Here is a 19,560-nt window from a genome sequence, read left to right on the forward strand (position 1 = left end):
TTACATAGTGCTATGGCGTACATGATGGAAGCATAAGGAACTTACTTAATGCTAACAATAACTTACCAGGAACTATTAAAGCATTTATAAAGTCCTTTATAAAACCCGGTGCTCTAACATTTAGGTCTTTGAGAGCAAGAGCATTGAAGTCAAGAGATGCAGAAACTCCAACAGAACCTACAGAAGGAACTGAAACAACAGAAACTCCAGAAGAACCACCAAAACCAACAGCTAATGAAATATTGTTCGAATATTTTCCAAGGTACTCTGTTCTCATTGCATACATTCAAGAAATACTTAAGAAAGCAGACTTGACTTTAGGAGATGATGAAAGTTCTGTATATCTTTCGTTCCAGTTTCAAATAGCAGAACTTTTGAGACAGATATGCTTAATGTATGACAACATCTCTGATTTCACAAGATATGATGACGACCATGACCCCGAACACGGTGAAGAAGAAGTTTTACAAACATCCATTAAGACAGGAAAGGTTTTAACACAAAGTCTCATTATTGACACCAAAGATGGCGAAGTGGACGTTCTTCAAGAGCTGAAGAAAAATACTTATTCGGGAGGTGGTGGTAGGCATGAACTTGAAATAAATGAGATAGAAGAGAAATTAGCCGAAAAAGCAGATAAAAACCACGTTCATTATATAACTTCAGACGAACAGATTATAACGGACTACCATGGATATTTAACACGAACTGAAGAAGTGAAGACGGAAGACCCCAATGAAAGAAGATATAAATACATTCGTGCTAAAGGTTATGACATAAGCTGTACTGTACAGTATGACACGGGTAAAGCACCAGAAGCATTTAGTTATAACGATGAAATTTATGCCTCTACTTTCTCTGTTAAAGGTGTATTAGTTGAACCAAGATTTACTTTGAGAGTTAAGTCAAAAATAACGTTTGAAGATGCTATTAAAAGTAAAGCTGACAAAGTTGAACTCGAAGCAATGAACAAAGTTTAGAAATCTCATAAACACAACATCTCCGATATAAATGAACTTCAAGCTACATTAGACAGTAAAGCCGACAAGAAACCATACACATAAATTCTTCACTACTGTTAGAGCAGACGACATAATATTGAACTATACCCTTGGTTCAAGTGCACCTTTAGAGAATCCAAGTACAAGCGTAAAAGATACACTAAAACTCCTTAAATAGTAAATGTATGAACATTGAAGGTCATGCCAGAAACTTTGAAAACCCATGAACTACCAGCAATGTTAGACAGTAAAGCTGACAAGAACCATACACATACAAGTTTTACAACTGTTGCTATAGAAAGTATTGAAGGAACGGTTGAAGAAACTGGTGGGGATGCATTATATTGTAAAACCTCCTAACTTTCCACAAGGTTTAACATCGGATGACGACATAACGACGATGAGAAACATTAGATGTAAGATGTTTATGTCATGAAGGATGAATATAATATTAAATTCACTGCTCAAGATTTATATGACAAGAAGCTGACAAAACAGAGCTTCAAACATTAAAGACTGAAATACTTCAAACATTATATCCTGCAGGCTCTATTTATACGTCAATGAACTCAATAAATCAGCAAACAGTTCTGGGTTTCGGTACTGGGAGCAGATTGTAGATAAATTCTTATACTGTGCGAACTCTTCAAAGCAAACAGGTGGTTTCGAAGAAAATTAAAGAAGCAAACCTTCCACCGCACACTCATACAGGAACTACAAACACAACAGGTAGTCATTCACATTCAATAACAAAAAAGAGGTTATACAAATCTTGCAGCAGGTTCGGATAGACAGGGAATGCATAGATATGATATTTCAAGTGACCCAGTAGATTCAAGCACAGGTATTTTCTGTGGAACCACAGGAAATCATTCACACACTTTCACAACAAATCCAACAGGCTCGGGTGAAGATTATATGCCACCATTTGTGACTATATTCGCATGGTACCGCGTTCAATGAACGCGCTTGAGCCTAGAATAAAATCTTTAACTTTACATAAATGAGCTTGAAAGAAGTATTCGAACAACATCCATGGAGGTCATTTAAGAAGTTCAATGAAGCTGCAAAGAGTTGGGGATTTACTAACAGAGCTGAAGTGAAAAGGTTCTTTGACAAAAATGTTGTACATCAAACAAAAATAAACCCTTACGACTACTTTTTACCAATTTACTCCAACACTCCTGACGCATACCAATTTGACACTCTCATTCAAAGCAGAAAAGGAGGACATAAACTATTCCTCATCTTCATAAATGTTAACACTCGTAAAGCATATGCATATCCAATGAAAAATAAAGGAACTCATGAAGTGTTAAGAGTTTTACAAAAGTTTGTAGCAGAACATAGCCCAAGTACTTTAACATCAGACCAAGACAGTGCATACCTCAGTAATGAAATCACAGAATTTCTCATTAAGCATAACATAACTCACTACACTACTGAAGACCATAACCATAACATACTTGGCATCATAAACCGCTTCATAAGGACTCTCAGAGATTTAAACCAAGAGCGAGACTTTACCGAAGAAACAATGAAACACTTTCTCGAAGTATATAATTCCTCAACACATTCTACAACAGGACATACACCAAATTCAATGACACAACAACAAGAAGAAAAGTATATACAAAAGAAACGAAGCCAAACACAAAATATCAGAAATTCAACACAATTTACCCTCATTCCTGGTACAAAAGTTCGTGTAGTTCTTGACGACAAACCGTTGACAAAGAAACGTTTAAGGTTAAGTAGAAACTATTATATCGTAGACTCTACGCAAGGTAATGGATATCTTATAAAAGCTGCTGACGACTCCATAGCATTTTACCCTCGTCATAAATTAGTTGAAAGTAGTAATGGCAAACTTGCTGAAACCATTGACGAAGCAAAGCGAGGAGTGGTTATTGAAATACTTGGCTATAACATAAACGATGACACTTATAAAGTAAGATATGAAGGAGGCGTTGAAGATGTTATACCATCTAAGAACTTGAGAGAGTCGAAGCCAACACATCTGGGACCATTAGAGCGGGAGTACTGGAAAGACAAAAATATGCCAGAAAGAATAAGAAAATTCTTCTAAACTTTTTCATTAGATGTAAATCAGACAAAAATATATTTTAGGTGAAGAGGTGAGATTTCACCTGTTTTCTCACCTCTTTTCTCACCTCCTTTTTCACCTGTTTTCTCACCTCCTTTCTCACATGTTTTTTCACCCTCACCGCTTAGCGGCTCAGATTGCTTTTGCTTTCTCGTGAATTTTCATGAATTTCCTTAAGATAGAAAAAATAAAGTTAGTTTTATTTTTATTTATTTTTTTATTTTGTATAAAAGATATGATTTCAACAATCGGCACAACAACAATTCAAACAACTACAGCACCAAACTCGCTAGTCATGAATCCTACATCTATGTTAGTAGAGATGAAAAGCTTTATTCCTTCTTCATATACTTTTGAGACAGAAATACAAAGAATTAAGCAAGAACTTTTAACAAGTAATTTAGACTGTAGTGCGAAAGATGAAACAAATGAACAGTATCTTTATGACATGCAGGACATTATTGACCATTTACCCAAATTGCCTGAAATTCAGCAGCAAAAACTAACTATTCCTGAATTCGATGAAATAGAAGTGAAACCAACTGACTCAGTAGAAATAAAGAAGTTCATACGTAAAGTAAACTATGAATTCCTTGGTTTTCATTGCAACCATAAAGTTATGGACAAAGATTGCGACATGGTTTATAAAAATATTTCTGACCTTTACAAATCCGAAGAATTTAAGACATACGATAACTTTGTTTCATTAGTTGCAAAATGTGTTTGGGAAATAAGAGATAAAGATAGAAGAGGCAAAGTATGGAACGAACAAATAAGACCCGCTATGTTTGAGATGAAGAGAGCAATTGACGCTTTAGTTGTTTTAGCTGGTTTTATTTCAATGTATAACGCAAAAATGAATCCGCAATGTTCAAAATGTAAAGCAGCAATGAGGAAATATAACTACTCCGTCAAAGAGATAGAACGTATGCGAAACGACTATGCTGACTTAAAGAAAGAAGTAGAGAAACCAGCAGAAGATAAAATGGACATGTTAGCATTTCTGAACAAAAACTATCCAACAGCTGACGATTTCCTATTATCTGATGTCAAGAAGAAGTATAAAGAAACTTTCGGCATTGTTAAAACTTTTGACATACTGACAGAAGAAATAGAAGCTACGAAATTGTTTAGAATTTCAAATATACATCGTACAATTCATGTAAAACGCTTATAAAATAACTGGGGTGAAAAATTAGGTGAGAAAACTGGTGAAATCTCACCTCTTCACCTAAAATATATTTTTATTGAATTCAGCAACAAAATTCTGAGTAAAATAATTTTTAGGGCATGTGTCAAACCGTTGAGTTTTCACAAAATTTAAAAAATAACGTTTACCATGTAAAACACTTATAAAATAACTGGGGTGAAAAATTAGGTGAGAAAACAGGTGAAATCTCACCTCTTCACCTAAAATATATTTTTATTGAATTCAGCAACAAAAATAATGAATTTCATTAGTTAGAAAAATAAAGTTAGTTTTATTTTTATTTATTTTTTTATTTTGTATGTAAAGACAGTAATGACAACATTAGAGAACACAACAACTGCTATCGTTCATGAAGCCATTAATGAAGAATACGAATACATACAATATAACAAACAACTTCGCCTCATTCGTTCGGTCAAAGATGACATGTACCAAATGCAAAGTATAATGAATGCTCTTCAGTCTACAAAGCAAGCATATCATTGGTTTGAAAACCAACAGACAAAAGAACTTTTAGAAGAATTTCCTCATATGTTTGCTACCCTCGGAAAACCGAGGGAAGAGATTCCATTCGAAAATCGCAAGAATTTGGCTCCTGGTTTGAAAGGATATTATGTTCATAGACTTTTAGTAAATGCTGTAGCAATGTGGGCTTCACCTCGTTACGCTTGTTATATTTTCATGATGTTAGATGAACTATATAAAGCAGAACGTGAAGATATGGAAAAGAAACTTCAAGCAAAAGATGAAGTCATTGAATCCAAAGACAAAAGCATACAGAAAAGAATACCACGTTCAGTACCAAAAGGAAAGGAAAAGAGTTATAAGTATATGATATATACTGAAGAGATGGAGAAAGAAGAAGATAAAGATATGGTTATGTTGCATTTAGTCAGAAGAAACAACAAAAGCTTTTACGACTTAGCTAAAATATATAAATCTGACAGAAACTGGTTCTATCGTGAAAACATACCGATTTCAATGACACCGAATGAGCAAATAAAGGAAATTGTCAAAAATACTCTTCCTCAAACACACTATGACATCAAAGGTTGCACAATACTTACATTCAAAGAAGACTTACCATTACTGAAAGAAAAGATAATAGAATATTTCGACAACTTCAAAGAGGAAGAATGAAAAAAATCTAAGCTAATTTTATTTTTTTTATAAAATTTTATCTCATATGAAAGAACATGAATTTAGAATATTCGGAACTCATGACAGAAGAAGAGAACGAACAACATGTAAAAGATTATGCAAAATTTCTGAAGACATACAAAGCATTTAAACAATATCTAAATGCTTCTAAAGATTATGCAAAATTTCTGAAGGTATATAAAGCTTATGAAAAAGCGTATGAAAAGTTTATACATTGGGGAATTGTTGTAAAATATCCATATGAAGACTAACCAAAAATATATTTTTGCTTAAATAGCTTCAGAGTCAATTTCTTCAACCATTTCACTTCCTTCGTCAATGTCAATAGAAGCTTCTTCAACCTTTGGTAAGAATTTCTGTATAACATCTTTGTTCGTTATTGTCTTCAGAGATGAAGGATAATATTTCACATTTGTTTCACCCTTCTTATATTCTTTCTGTTCGGAAAGATTTAAAGCAATACTGAAGAAGTCAATGTTAGAGTTCTTTATGACAGTATAATGAGTATCTTTGACATTCACGAAGAAACTCTTTTGTTTCAAAACTACTGCTAACTCTTGTGAAGTATAACGTTTGCGGTCAATGACGATAGCTAATGGTCTGACATACTGACCAAACTTAGATTCTTTCACAAACTTCTTGTTAAAGATAATATTAACATTTGAAGCATTATTGAACTCATTCTTGATGGCAGTAGCGAGAGCATTGTATGAAAAGAACTTGCAATCTTGCATGTGTTTCATTAAAATAAAAATATTAAATTATTTTGAAAAATAACTTTAAAAAATCTAATCTAATTTTTTCAAAAAAATATTTTTTTATTTCCTACTAAAGATGTATCGGAAGTTGTCTAAGTTAGAACACTCGGAAATAAAACAACTTCTTACAGAAGCTAACATAGATGTGCAAAGCATTACGCAACAAACAAAAAGGCACTCGCTGACATCCTCAATGACTACAATGGTGAAATAACTTATGATAGAATTCATGAGTTCATAAAGCCGCAACGCGGCGAGGACGAAGTCATGCAAGAGCATTTCCTTTAAATGACGTTGCTATTGACTTATATCATAGACGTTCAATACCTCATGAAGTAAGAGAGAAATGTTTGACATAACAAATGCAAACGTTGGTGAAACAAGAAGAAGAGACGACACACTGAAACAACAGAGAAGAGAGATGTTTAAAAGTGCTATAGAACAAGTTCGTAAAGCTAACGATGTCATTCGTTCCATTGACGACAAACCAAAAGAAGGTGAGAGATGGTTAAAGAAAGATGAAGAGAATAGGAAGAGAAATGTGAAGTCAGGCAATAGACTCATTGACTTTAACATCGAAGCTTTAGATGAACCAAACAGAGACTACTTACACAAACATTTCGGTAAGGTTTTCATGAGACTCTTAGAGAAAATTAAAATAAACTCCCAACAAAGATGGATGGTATGTTATAAACTTGGTGGAAAGTATGAATGTTCTACGTTAAACCTCAATAATATTGGAACATTACTACATCAGCTCTTGAAGGAGAACTTTATATCAGAGATAGAAGCAAATGCTGCAGGTATTGTTGAAATGCACTATGACTTCTTCTTGACAAACATAAAGAATCTTACCGAAATAAAGATGTATGATTTAACAGAATATGAAGGCTTAACGATGTCAGATGTAAAGAAAGGCAAACCAAAAAAGAGACCATATAGAGATGAAAGCACACTGACAGAAAGACAGAAAAGATTATTGAACAGACTTAAACAAACAGGAGATAAACAAGATATAGATGACTTCTGGAATGAAATCCTTGGTGAAAAGAAGTTTTATAAGAAAGAAGCGGTCAGTTCTGGAAGTATCTTTGCACATTACCTATAAATCTTGAACGCTACCAAATCTTCAATGAACTGAACAAAAGAACTGCAACACTTATGACAGAAGATAACTGCTTCGTTTATGCTTGCATTCAGGCTGGAGTAAATGAAGAAACTATTGACCACATGAGAGAAGTCATTCGTGTTAGAGACTTTCCTCAAAGTAAAGTACAAGAAATTTCTGACGCAACAGGTATAGCATTTAATGTTACCATTGGTTACTTCAATGACTCAAGACATAATGAAATAAAGAGATACATACCAAAAGAATGTGAAACTGTTCGAACTATTGACTTACTTCTTGTTGAAGACCACTACATGTTAAATGAAAGACTTCCAATGACAACATATTTCATTCGAAACTATAAAGAAATTCTCAAAGCTTGTGGTGGAATGAACATTGAGAAACAGATGAAAATATATACAATGAGAGAGAACAAATATGTAGTTCGCATGGATAGAACTACACCGCTATGGGATGTTATGAAAACATTGTGGGAGTGCAAATATTTCGAACCTATTTCTTATGGAGAACTTTTCACATATACGACTGACTTATATAAACAGAACCTTGCACCATTTAAAGATTTGACATATGCTCCAAAGTATTGTGTACAACTGAAGAAGAAAGCCGAGTCAAAAGAAGTAAATAAAAATAAGTGCAAGTTCATTCCTGAGCACGTTTTCTTTGCTGACTTTGAGTGTAGTACGATGGCTTTCATAAAGCTTTTAACATATGTTACGACAGTGAAGATGGTTCAGTGAGTGAAAGCATTTGGGGTCAGAACTGTGCAACAGAATTTTTGGAACGACTTCCTGACAAGAGTTTAATATATTTCCATAACCTCAGCTATGATATAAACTTCATCTTAAGACACATGACAGAAGTGAAAGGAACTCCCATCATTAAAGGTTCACGAACAATGCAAATAACTGGCTTATATAAAGGAAGGGCACTTATTATAAAAGACTCTTACAGTGTTATAAATAAGAAGCTTAAACTATTTCCTGCTATGTTTAACTTACAAACAGGACCGAAAGAAGTATTTCCATATAACTACTACAGCAGTACTTTGTTAGCAAATGACAACAGAACTGGTGTCATTTCTGAAGCTTGTAAGTTTATCCGGGATGCAGATACATTCATGAAAAACATAGATTCCATCAAAGGTTGCAGAATAGATGAAAACCATTTCGACTTAGAAAAATATAGCACATTTTACTGCAAACAAGATGTAAGAATTTTAAGAGAAGGTTTTGTAAAGTTCCGCAATGACTTATTGAAAGAGTTTGATTTAAACGTATATGACTACGTTAGTATTTGTTCAATTGCTAACAAATTGTTTGAGAACAGAGTGTACTTCCCGAATGGAAATTTATATGACCTCTCAAATAAACCAAGAGAATTTATTTCACGCTGTATTCAAGGTGGAAGATGTATGCTGTCAGATAACATGAAACAAAAGAGCGAAAAGAAACTCATTGCTGACTTCGATGCTGTTTCATTATATCCCTCAGCTATCGCGAGACTTTATACTTTAGAAGGAATTCCAAAAGTATTGAAGGATGAGATGTTAAGCACAGAGTATCTCATGAGACATTTATTCGATGACGACCAAAAGGAACCCATTGGTGAAAAGTTTATGTCTGGCTTCTTTGTTCTCATTAAGATAACAGAGATTGGAATACATAGACACTTTCCTTTAATAGTTTGTGACCCTGAACTAAATCCAGAACTTAACGTTCCCAGAAGTTCAAACACTTGCTGTTTAATGTATGTTGACCATATAACATTACAAGACCTCATAAAATATCAAGGTGTCAAATGTGAAGTGTTGCAAGGATACTATTACGATGGAAACAGAGATATGAGAATAAGAGATGAAGTTAAGAAATTGTTTAAGTTAAGGTTAAAGTATAAGAAAGAAGGAAATCCTTTACAAGAAAATATAAAGCTCATTCTGAACAGTATTTATGGCAAAACTATTCTATCTCCTATTGAGTCAAAAATAACCATAGTAGATGACAAAGATGCTATAAGATATGCCATCAGAAACTACAACCATATAGTGAAGTTGAAGGTTTGGATGGTTCAGATAAAACTATTTTCAAGCTAACGAAAAGCATTTGCAGACACTTTAACTTCTGTCCACTTGGTGTAAATATTCTATCAATGTCGAAGAGAATAATGTGTGAAGTATTCTGTACTGCTGAAGATATGGGACTTCAAATATTTTACCAGGACTGTGATAGCATGCATATTTTCAATGAAGATATACCAAAGCTTGCAGCAGAGTTTAAGAAGAGATACGGTCGCGAACTTATAGGAAAGAACCTTGGTCAATTTCATTCTGACTTCGCAGAAATAACACCTGGAAAACAAAGTTTAGCATACAAGTCAATATTTTGTGGAAAGAAGACCTACATAGACTTACTCACTAACGATTTAAATGAAGTTGCATTCCATGCACGTTGCAAAGGTGTCAAACAAGACGTCCTTGCTTTAACAGCTAATGAAATGTTTCCTGAAGCTATACAATGCTATTACAATGAAGATAAGAACATTCACATACCTGTTGGAAATATGACAAAGACTCTGAGCTTCAGTTTAATGAAACTTTACAAAGCACTTCATGATGGTCAAGAGATTGGATTTGACTTATGTAAGTCTTCTAGTCCTTGCTTTGCTGAAAGTTTAACTTCTCAATAACGACTAAAACAAGCTTTATTCGTAAGTTGAAGTTCTGAGGTCATTTATTTTTGTCAGCAATGAGGTCATTCGTGATAAAAATAAAACTAGCGGCAAGGGCGAAGCCCATGTGGTCATTTACAATACTGCGATGGTAGAGTTTAAGAGTTGTGCTTCAATATAGAGACAGTCCTTATGGTCTGGAGGTAAGAAACTGGGCAGTTATGGTCATGAGTGGAGAACATGTCTATCAAAACTCACGATTGAAGCCAGTTAATTTATAATATTTAGGGTTAGGAAGTGGTGAAGTTCTTGTATGACCAATGAACTCATTTTCAACTCCTTACTTAAGTTTGAATTAATATAGCTTGCTTTCTATCCCAAATACCAGGTGTTACAATCTTTGAAAATTCATTTTTCCTCGGAAGCATTGCATCATAATTGAAAAACATTCTTGAAATCATCATTGGGTTCAGAGATTTGAAACCTTATACGTAATGGATTTTCTTTCTTTTTAGCTACTTCATTGAATGGTGAATATATAACAAACTGACAGTCATGAGTTCCATCTTCATTTTCATTAAATTCATAATGAAAGTCTATAAGTTGTGGCGACTACCTTCTTCCTTCAGTTGTGCAAGAAACTCACGTAAAGGCTGTAAAGTTTGTACTTCAATGTTGAACTTTTTCTCGAACATCTCATTAAATGAAATCATACATTGCAACAATGTTGTATCGTCTTTAAAGTATTTGTATATGTGAATGTTTTGGGCGCTTAAAGACTGTTCGTCATTTTCTATCTCGACTTGAAGTATAAAGTCAACCTTTCTAAAAGCACGTGTTATATACATAGATGTTATGCCAATGTACTTCTCTTCATTTATGTTCAAATCCAGTCTGTTGAAACTTAAACGTTACTTCTGTTCCCCTTTATTTTGACGTCAGGGTTTTCACTACTGAACGCAACAGTTAAAGGTATTTGTCTATACATTTAATTCGGATAAAAATAAACCATTTACTTTTCTTCACTTCAGCTTCTTTAGCTTTTGCTTCAGCTTCTTCTCTAGCTTTTTTCGCAGCAACGTGGGTTCTTTTGTCTTCCAGCAGCTAATGCAGCAAGTTGTTTTTCACTAAGTTTTCTCTTTGGTCTCTCTGGCTTTTGTTCTTGTTTTTGTTCCTTCAGTTCGGATAAAATTTGCTCACGAATTTCTTTCTTTAATGCTTCAACATCTATGACCCCTTTGGGTCTTGACCGTAGGGCTTGTCTGAGTCATTTGACTGCAGATAAAAAACAAAATTAAAACTTTAACGATTGTAAAATGAGCTTGTCAAAATCAGAGCGAGAGTCTATTATATTAAATGACGCAAGAGGAATACAACATTTTCTATTACGTAAGTCAGAGTAAAGATGGTAAATATACGTAAGAAAAGAAAGGTTCCATTAGCGAATGCCAGAAAGCGACAACATTAAGGTGCATGGCACCGAGGGCGAAGCCCATATAAAACCTTCTGTTCAAACTGAGCCCAAAAGAACAGAAGAAAAGAAAGATGTACTTTCAATAACGAACCAAGAGCTTATTGCAAAGTTCGTGAATTTCATTGAAAAGCAAACCGAGTCAAAGAACCCTGAACCAGTGAAAGAAGTTGAGACAAAAGAGAATGTACAGTTCATTGAAAATGTCAAGAAACAACTTCCACCACGAATGCCAAGAAGAAGAGTGAGAATAATGAAGTAAATAGATATTTTTATCTGAAGTAAATACATGCAGAACGAACAGTTAAACGAATTTACTCCAGCAGAGCATATTCATCAGATTCGCTCATATTTCGATATCATAGACAATGCAGTTCAAATTGTGACACTAATAGAAAATATTCTGACGCAAGATTCACAACCTGGAACTGCTAAAGATAACACATGGGTAACATTCAATCTCTCACCTCCTGGTGAAAATATGTTGGACCTTTACAATACATTCATTACGTATAAAATGGAAGGTCAATTTATTGCAGATAAAGAAATTTGGTTCAGGTTCAATAAAACAAACCCACCAGGATTTTGGATTGGTTTCGATGACGCTTTCTATGCAGTTGCTGGATATCAAATCCTTGCAAATGGTCGTATCGTATATTCTCAAGACAACGCAAGAGAAGAAGCATATATAACTTCAAACTCACAAACTACCGAACAAATAAAGAAAGTAGATGTTTTCTCAAAGACTCGACATGAAGATGTATGGAGTCATTCGGGAACATGCAGAACAGGACAAATTGTTAGTGGTCCAATTACAGCAGGAAATATCATTTGATTTTAAGCTTCGTTTAAGAATTCCTGTTAGAAGATTCCTTCCATTAGAAAGCTATTCGATTTCCAGCTTTTGCAGGAAACATTCAGCTTAAAGTAAAGTTCAGTAGCGACGCTTACAATGCACATCTATATCTGTAAATGATATCATTGCTTTCAATCCAACTCTTAAAGTTGCATTTGCTTCAGATTCAAATCCACGACAAATAATTTGTTCCATGGAATGAACCATTCACTATGATAACGAAGGCAGTAGAAGCTAGTGGAACAGTTACTATTACAACTGTAACCCAGCAACTATTTCGAACAAAGATGGATTTTAATGAATGTTTCATTCATCCAAGTCATTCTCTTTAGACCCTAATTTATACAGAACTTGTAGAACATTATACAAACGAGGCTTTATGTTTTCCTGTTAAAGTTATGGATTGGATTCCTATGGACGGTTCATTCTCAAGAATACAGATAGTTCAAGTGCAACATTTACAGCAGCTTATACGCCTATTAATGTTAAAAGTATTTGGGCACTATTTAGAAAGAAAGACAACTATTATGTTAATTTTGAGAACCCTAAGTTTAAATTCTTCAGCTTTCCATGGGAGCTTATGGAAATATGCCTGCAGAACCTGAAAAATCATATGGACCTGTATTTTATGAAATGGTTGCGAACGCCTGCAATACAAACAATGATATGATAGGATTTAATGAAGATGTTATGAGGTCATTGGTGGATGATGGTAGTGTGGAACATAAATGGGATAGCTATGACAACACACATTTCTTATGTGGTTTTCCAACAGAAGTGGACTTTTGCTTCCAGCAAGGTCAAACATCTACTGCTCCAATAACATACAATTGTCTGTTAAAGGACTATTGAACTAGCAACTGAAAACGTACCAAAGCCACTTATTGGATTTATGAGGGATTGTTGCTTTGCCATTCAGGTGCGTGCTAATGGCATCCCATAATAAGATTAGATGACTATAACTTAGCCACGGACGACAGTGAGGAATAAAGGATGAACGTTTATTTTTAAAGCTTATAAATGAGTTCTTCATCAAGCTCTCGCGAACCTTCACCATCTATGAAACAAACTTTACCAAACGATTATGGAGCAACCTATTGAATATTTCTTACGAGCTGCACAATGGCAAAGAGCAGTCTCACCAAGGTTAGGTGTTCCACCAGCTCCTGTCAAAATAGCATTTGGTCAAGTCCTTATATAAAATTGGTCTCCACTAGGTTTGCTAGCTACAGCAGGAGCAGTAATGATGTTGAAAAGAAATAAAGCAAATGTTGTAAATAATACTGAAGTAGCTGAAGTTAAAAAACTCCAACACCTTCGCCAAAACCAACGCCTTCACAAGCAAAAACCTTCAATAACTCCTGAACCTATGGAAGTACAAACTCCTGTTCAAAAGTCAACTCCTAAACCGACTCCAACATTTAAACCAGAACCTACTCCTCAAATAAATCGTAAAACTCTGCGTTTCCTTACTGAAAAAATAACGTTATTTTTATTTAATATTAAAATTTTTATTTGATTGAAATGACGACTAAAGTCACTGAAGCAATGAAACAAAAGTTTTTGGTAGAATACATTAAATCAGGAATTATTCCAGAAGGTTTTTACATTCATACTATGAAGGATGGTAGAGTTCAGTTTAGAAAGATAAAGCAACCATTAGATAAAGAAGGAATTTTGAGAAAGATTAAACTTCATGAGGACAACATTGCTGAACTTAGGAAGAAGTTAGAAGAGTTGAGAAAGGAAGAGAGTTATAAAGCAATGAATTCAACAGGGTGAAAAAACAGGTGAAAAAGAGGTGAGATCTCACCACTTCACCTAAATTTATTTTTGCGCTATGTTTTCATACGTGTGAGGGTGGTGATATCATTAATTTTTAAGTTTATTTTTAAATAATTTTTTATTTTATTTTTATATAAATGACGAAAACTATTGAGATAACAAACTACAACGGTCATGAGTTCAAGAATTTGTTCTTCGTTCCTCGTGAAAATACATTCTATCAGATACGAGGGATAAAGGGTAAAGTTAGTTTGAGCGTTTATGAAGGAATGAAGAATGGAAAGTTTATACAAGCATACGATACAAACGGTAAACGTGTTTCATTAGCTTTGTCAAAACTTACTAACATTCATTTTGACAGTGATTTTGACCTATATGAAGAAGAAAGTGAGTCAGAAGATTATGAGCTGTTATGTGAAGCACAGCAATGGGAGGAGTTGCAATACTTTTGTAAGTGAGAACGTTTATTTTTACATTAATGAAGTCGTTTGTGAAAACGTTAGTGAAGTGAAGTGGTTGGCGGCTTTGTAAATATTTAAGGTTAAGTTAGTATTGTCGTTTGTGTTGTAAAATATACGTTAACGGTTTTGTAAAGTGTCAAATTCACAAGTATTGGGTAAGGTGGAACGCAGTGCCACCATACACGACTTAGGGATACTAACTGACATATATAAATCGGAGGAGTTTAAGACCTACGACAACTTTGTTTCGTTAGTTGCTGAATGTGTATGGCAGATAAGAGATAAAGATAAAAGAGGTAAAGTATGGAACGAACAAATAAAACCAGCAACTTTTGAGTTAAAGAAAACCATTGACGCTATAGTTGTACTTGCAGGACAAATTTCAATGTACAATGCTAAAATGAACCCACAATGTTCTAAATGTAAAGCAGCAATGAGGAAATATAACTACTCCGTCAAAGAGATAGAACGTATGCGAAACGACTATGCTGACTTAAAGAAAGAAGCAGAGAAACCAGCAGAAAATAAAATGGACATGTTAGAATTTCTAAACAAAAACTATCCAACTGCTGACGATTTCCTTCTTTCAGATGTCAAGAAGAAATATAAAGATACATTCAATATTGTGAAAACTTTTGACATACTGACAGAAGAAATAGAAGCTACGAAATTGTTTAGAATTTCAAATATACATCGTACAATTCATGTAAAACGCTTATAAAAAAAAGAGGTGAGAAAAGAGGTGAGAAAACGGGTGAGATCTCACCTCTTCACCTAAAATATATTTTTGCTGAGTAAAATGACCAAATTTCATTATATAACTGTTATTTTTTACGAAGAGAACTTTTGCACTTCGTCAAAAAAATCCCTGAAATCATATCTTTTATACAAAATTCAAGAGGTGAGAAAGAGGTGAGAAAAGAGGTGAGATTCACCTCTTCACCTAAAATATATTTTTGCCGAGTAAAATGACCAAATTTCATGAATTTCCTCATATGTTTGCTACCCTCGAAAAACTGAGGGAAGAGATTCCATTCGAAAACAGTGAAAAAATGACCAAATTTCATTATATAACTGTTATTTTTTGACGAAGAGAACTTTTGCACTTCGTTTAAAATACACTATTTGTGTTATTTTTTACGAAGAGAACTTTTGCACTTCGTCAAAAAAATCCCTGAAATCATATCTTTTATACAAAATTCAAGAGGTGAGAAAAGAGGTGAGAAAAGAGGTGAGATCTCACCTCTTCACCTAAAATATATTTTTGCTGAGTAAAATGACCAAATTTCATTATATAACTGTTATTTTTTGACGAAGAGAACTTTGACACTTCGTAAAAAAAATCCCTGAAATCATATCTTTTATACAAAATTCATGAAGAATACGAGTGGGTTCAGTTTAACACAACTCCGTCTCATTCGTTCGGTCAAAGACGATATGTACCAAATGCAAAGTATTTTGACAGTATGTTTTGCTCCAGAAACCAAACACGCAGACGACTGGTTCAAAAACCAAAAGCACACAAGAATTTTTGAGTGAAATTTCTCTAGACCGACTTTTTTTCGGTCTTGCATAAACACATGAAAACAGTGAAAAAATGACAAATTTCATTATATAACTGTTATTTTTGACGAAGAGAACTTTTGCACTTCGTAAAAAAAATCCCTGAAATCATATCTTTTATACAAGATAGAAAAAATAAAGTTAGTTTTTTTAAAAAAAATTTTTATTTTGTATGTAAAGACAGAAAATGAACAAACACTGAGTTTGAAACAGTTAGAAAGATAGACAATGACACCAAAATGGTTAGAATATGTGATTTAAACGTAGATACTCAAAGAAATACAACAAATATTCTTTGTCAGACATTCTAACACTATCTGGAAAGAAAACATCCCACGACTGGTTAGAACTGCTTCTACTCAGAAAATTTTGACAAGAAATCCTGAGCTTATGATATCGGTAAGATTCTATGGAACTGCAGCATATCTCATCGACAAAAGTCTTATACCAATAGTTTTGTTATGGTTAGACCCAGTTGTTGGATATAACTTCATAACATATGGTTCATATACGGAACGTTTGCAGTGAAGGCTTACTTTACATCGTTCAGAAACCGAAGGACTTCAATACAAAGAGATATAAGATAGGAAGAACATATAATATAACTCAAAGATATGACAGTACAGTCAATAGAGTCAAGGTTGTGTTTGTTAACGATATGAGAGCTGCTGAAACAGAACTACTTGAAAAGTTTGAGAAAATGTATGGTGCTCCCACGAAAGGTAAAGAAACGTTTGAAGTAGATGAGATAGATAAAGCTATAAAATTATTTGACGAAGTTGCTGAAAAATACATGTAAAGCGTTTATTTTTGGTCTTTTGTGAAAGTAAGAAAATAACGCTAATTTTTTATAAAATATTTTTTTTATTTTGTATGTAAAGACAGATATGTCAACAACAGAGAAACAACAACTGCTATCGTTCATGAAGATATAAATGAAGAATATGAGTACATACAGTATAACAAACAGTTACGTCTCATTCGTTCGTCAAAGATGACATGTACCAAATGCAAAGTATTTTGAATGCTCTTCGTTCTACAAAGCAAGCATATCATTGGTTTGAAAACCAGCAGACAAAAGAACTTTTAGAAGAATTTCCTCATATGTTTGCGACCCTCGGAAAACCGAGGGTCGAGATTCCGTACGAAAATCGTGAAAAATTGCCAAACGGTTTGAGAGGATATTATGTACATAGACTTTTAGTAAATGCTGTAGCAATGTGGGCTTCACCTCGTTATGCTTGTTATATTTTCATGATGTTAGATGAAATTCATAGACAAGAACGTGAAGAGATGGAAAAGAAACTTCAAGCAAAAGATGAAGTCATTGAATCCAAAGACAAAAACATACAGAAAAGAATACCACGTTCGGTACCAAAAGGAAAGGAAAAGAACTATAAGTATATGATTTATACTGAAGAGATGGAAAATGAAGAAGACAGAGATATGGTTATGTTGCATTTAGTCAGAAGAAACAACAAAAGCTTTTACGACCTTGCTAAGATTTACAAATCTGACAGAAATTGGTTCTATCGCGAAAACTTACCGATTTCAATGACACCAAATGAAGATGTGAAACAAATAGTTCAAGATACGTTACCTCAAACACACTATGATATTAAAGGTTGTACAATACTTACCTTCAAAGAAGATTTGCCGCTACTGAAAGAAAAAATAACAGAGTATTTTGACAACTTCAAACAAGCAGAGTAAATGAACCATTTATTTTTCAAGCTTGACTTCAGATGGCTCAGGTAGCTCTATAAGGTAAATTGCCTTGTCAAATCCTTCTGGCATTCCGAGTCCTTCCTTCCGACAGGAAAAAAATTTCCTTCCGACAGGAAGAACTCTTCCTTCCAACAGGAAAATATTTTCCTTCCGACAGGAAAAAATTTTCCTTCCAACAGGAAAAAATTTTCCTTCCAACAGGAAAAATTTTTCCAGTTGTCCGTCCGTAAACCATTCAAATTTTCGAAAATTGAGAACTTTTTGGTCGAACTTCAGAAAAAGTTTTTCCTTCCGACAGGAAAAAATTTTCCTTCCGACAGGAAAAAATTTTCCTTCCAACAGGAAAAAATTTTCCTTCCGACAGGAAGAACTCTTCCTTCCAACAGGAAAATATTTTCCTTCCGACAGGAAAAAATTTTCCTTCCAACAGGAAAAAATTTTCCTTCCAACAGGAAAAATTTTTCCAGTTGTCCGTCCGTAAACCATTCAAATTTTCGAAAATTGAGAACTTTTTGGTCGAACTTCAGAAAAAGTTTTTCCTTCCGACAGGAAAAAATTTTCCTTCCGACAGGAAAAAATTTTCCTTCCAACAGGAAAAAATTTTCCTTCCGACAGGAAGAACTCTTCCTTCCAACAGGAAAATATTTTCCTTCCGACAGGACACAAACGAATGTCCGACGTACCACCAACCGAGTCCATTCCAAAGCCAGAAGAACCGAAAGCTGCAGAACCACAACAGACTAAGACTAAACACTTACATTTTTTACGCTTGACTTTTTACAATTTGAACTTTGTTTGCGTAGATATGAATTCTGAAAGAAGTATGAGGGTCTTGTATGACTTTGTACTTCTCCCATAGTTCATGTCTGTCAAACTTACCTGCCATGGACTCTTTCATAAGTTCCATGAAATCGTCTTCGGACAATCCGGGGAAAAGTATAATGTCAGTAAGTATTCTTTTAACATCCTTACTTAAACTCTTTGCTGTCTGTACACATATTACGACTGAAATGTTAAAGTGTCTGAGCTTCTTAAGAATTCGACACATGTCTTGTTCTCTATTCTTTAACAAAGGATGAGAGGCGAAATCATCTAAGATAAGAAGACACCTATGAGGGTAAGTCTTCCAATCGTAAGATTGCAATTTCTTCGAAATGTATTCTATCTCTTTCTGTTTGTTTCTGAAGTGTTTCTTCTCTAATATTCTCTGCATTTCCTCATTTGGGTCTTTAAACTTCGAATTGACATACTCATTTATAGCATTATACTTCAAAACTCTTCTTTGGTACTTCTTTATCCAATCTAACAACTCAGTATCCTTTATACATACTAACTTAGACTTCTTTATAATATCTTTGAACGAATTGACGGTTTGGTCAAATTGACCAGAAGTACTACAAATGACAACTAACTCATAGAATGGGTTCTTCTCATCTAGTTCTTGTTGTTGTGCAGCCATTTTAAGATAAGTGAAAGTCTTACCCGACCCAGGTGGTGCAATTAGACCTGTTATACCATTCTGAGCAAATAAGAACTTGTCATGTATGGGTTTTATCTGAGCATTTTCCAACTTCCTCTTGTTCTTATTTAAAACATTCTCAAATTTTTTGTCAATGTCAGCAAACTTTTTTTCTAACATATTTTTAGAAAAATTAAAATTTTT

General features: G+C 34.0%; 8 protein-coding genes and 3 pseudogenes across 11 annotated transcripts, besides 2 other annotated features; 9 read left to right on the top strand and 2 right to left on the bottom strand.

The window, feature by feature from the left end:
• Positions 1–14,808: part of a mobile genetic element that runs on past the window's edge.
• Positions 1–19,560: part of a mobile genetic element that runs on past both edges of the window.
• On the top strand, positions 13–1,077 carry TVAGG3_0920110 (annotated as a pseudogene). Its single transcript has one exon. A coding segment is annotated over exon 1 (1,065 nt).
• Positions 2,005–2,729, top strand: TVAGG3_0920120 (integrase core domain containing protein family; the record flags this gene model as incomplete). The annotated part of the gene is made up of 1 exon (XM_051252205.1): positions 2,005–2,729. A coding segment is annotated over one exon (725 nt), but the record flags the coding sequence as incomplete, so codon positions are not given.
• On the top strand, positions 3,344–4,285 carry TVAGG3_0920130 (organellar and viral DNA polymerase type B; the record flags this gene model as incomplete). The annotated part of the gene is made up of 1 exon (XM_051252206.1): positions 3,344–4,285. The coding sequence occupies one exon, from the start codon at positions 3,344–3,346 to the stop codon at positions 4,283–4,285; it is 942 nt and encodes a 313-aa protein (XP_051077780.1).
• Positions 5,003–5,458, top strand: TVAGG3_0920140 (uncharacterized protein; the record flags this gene model as incomplete). The annotated part of the gene is made up of 1 exon (XM_051252207.1): positions 5,003–5,458. One exon carries the CDS (start codon positions 5,003–5,005, stop codon positions 5,456–5,458), a length of 456 nt encoding a protein of 151 aa, XP_051077781.1.
• On the bottom strand, positions 5,749–6,213 carry TVAGG3_0920150 (uncharacterized protein; the record flags this gene model as incomplete). The annotated part of the gene is made up of 1 exon (XM_051252208.1): positions 5,749–6,213. One exon carries the CDS (start codon positions 6,211–6,213, stop codon positions 5,749–5,751), a length of 465 nt encoding a protein of 154 aa, XP_051077782.1.
• TVAGG3_0920160 lies at positions 7,399–8,457 on the top strand (annotated as a pseudogene). The gene has a single exon. A coding segment is annotated over exon 1 (1,059 nt).
• Positions 9,515–10,089, top strand: TVAGG3_0920170 (annotated as a pseudogene). Its single transcript has one exon. A coding segment is annotated over exon 1 (575 nt).
• Positions 14,283–14,603, top strand: TVAGG3_0920180 (uncharacterized protein; the record flags this gene model as incomplete). The annotated part of the gene is made up of 1 exon (XM_051252209.1): positions 14,283–14,603. One exon carries the CDS (start codon positions 14,283–14,285, stop codon positions 14,601–14,603), a length of 321 nt encoding a protein of 106 aa, XP_051077783.1.
• TVAGG3_0920190 (organellar and viral DNA polymerase type B) lies at positions 15,007–15,327 on the top strand (the record flags this gene model as incomplete). Its single annotated transcript, XM_051252210.1, has 1 exon — positions 15,007–15,327. The coding sequence occupies one exon, from the start codon at positions 15,007–15,009 to the stop codon at positions 15,325–15,327; it is 321 nt and encodes a 106-aa protein (XP_051077784.1).
• On the top strand, positions 17,427–17,882 carry TVAGG3_0920200 (uncharacterized protein; the record flags this gene model as incomplete). The annotated part of the gene is made up of 1 exon (XM_051252211.1): positions 17,427–17,882. One exon carries the CDS (start codon positions 17,427–17,429, stop codon positions 17,880–17,882), a length of 456 nt encoding a protein of 151 aa, XP_051077785.1.
• On the bottom strand, positions 18,963–19,536 carry TVAGG3_0920210 (protein of unknown function, DUF4106 family; the record flags this gene model as incomplete). Its single annotated transcript, XM_051252212.1, has 1 exon — positions 18,963–19,536. A coding segment is annotated over one exon (574 nt), but the record flags the coding sequence as incomplete, so codon positions are not given.

Source organism: Trichomonas vaginalis, chromosome I (genome assembly GCF_026262505.1).
Source record: "Trichomonas vaginalis G3 chromosome I, whole genome shotgun sequence".
NCBI classification, from domain to species: Eukaryota; Parabasalia; order Trichomonadida; family Trichomonadidae; genus Trichomonas; species Trichomonas vaginalis.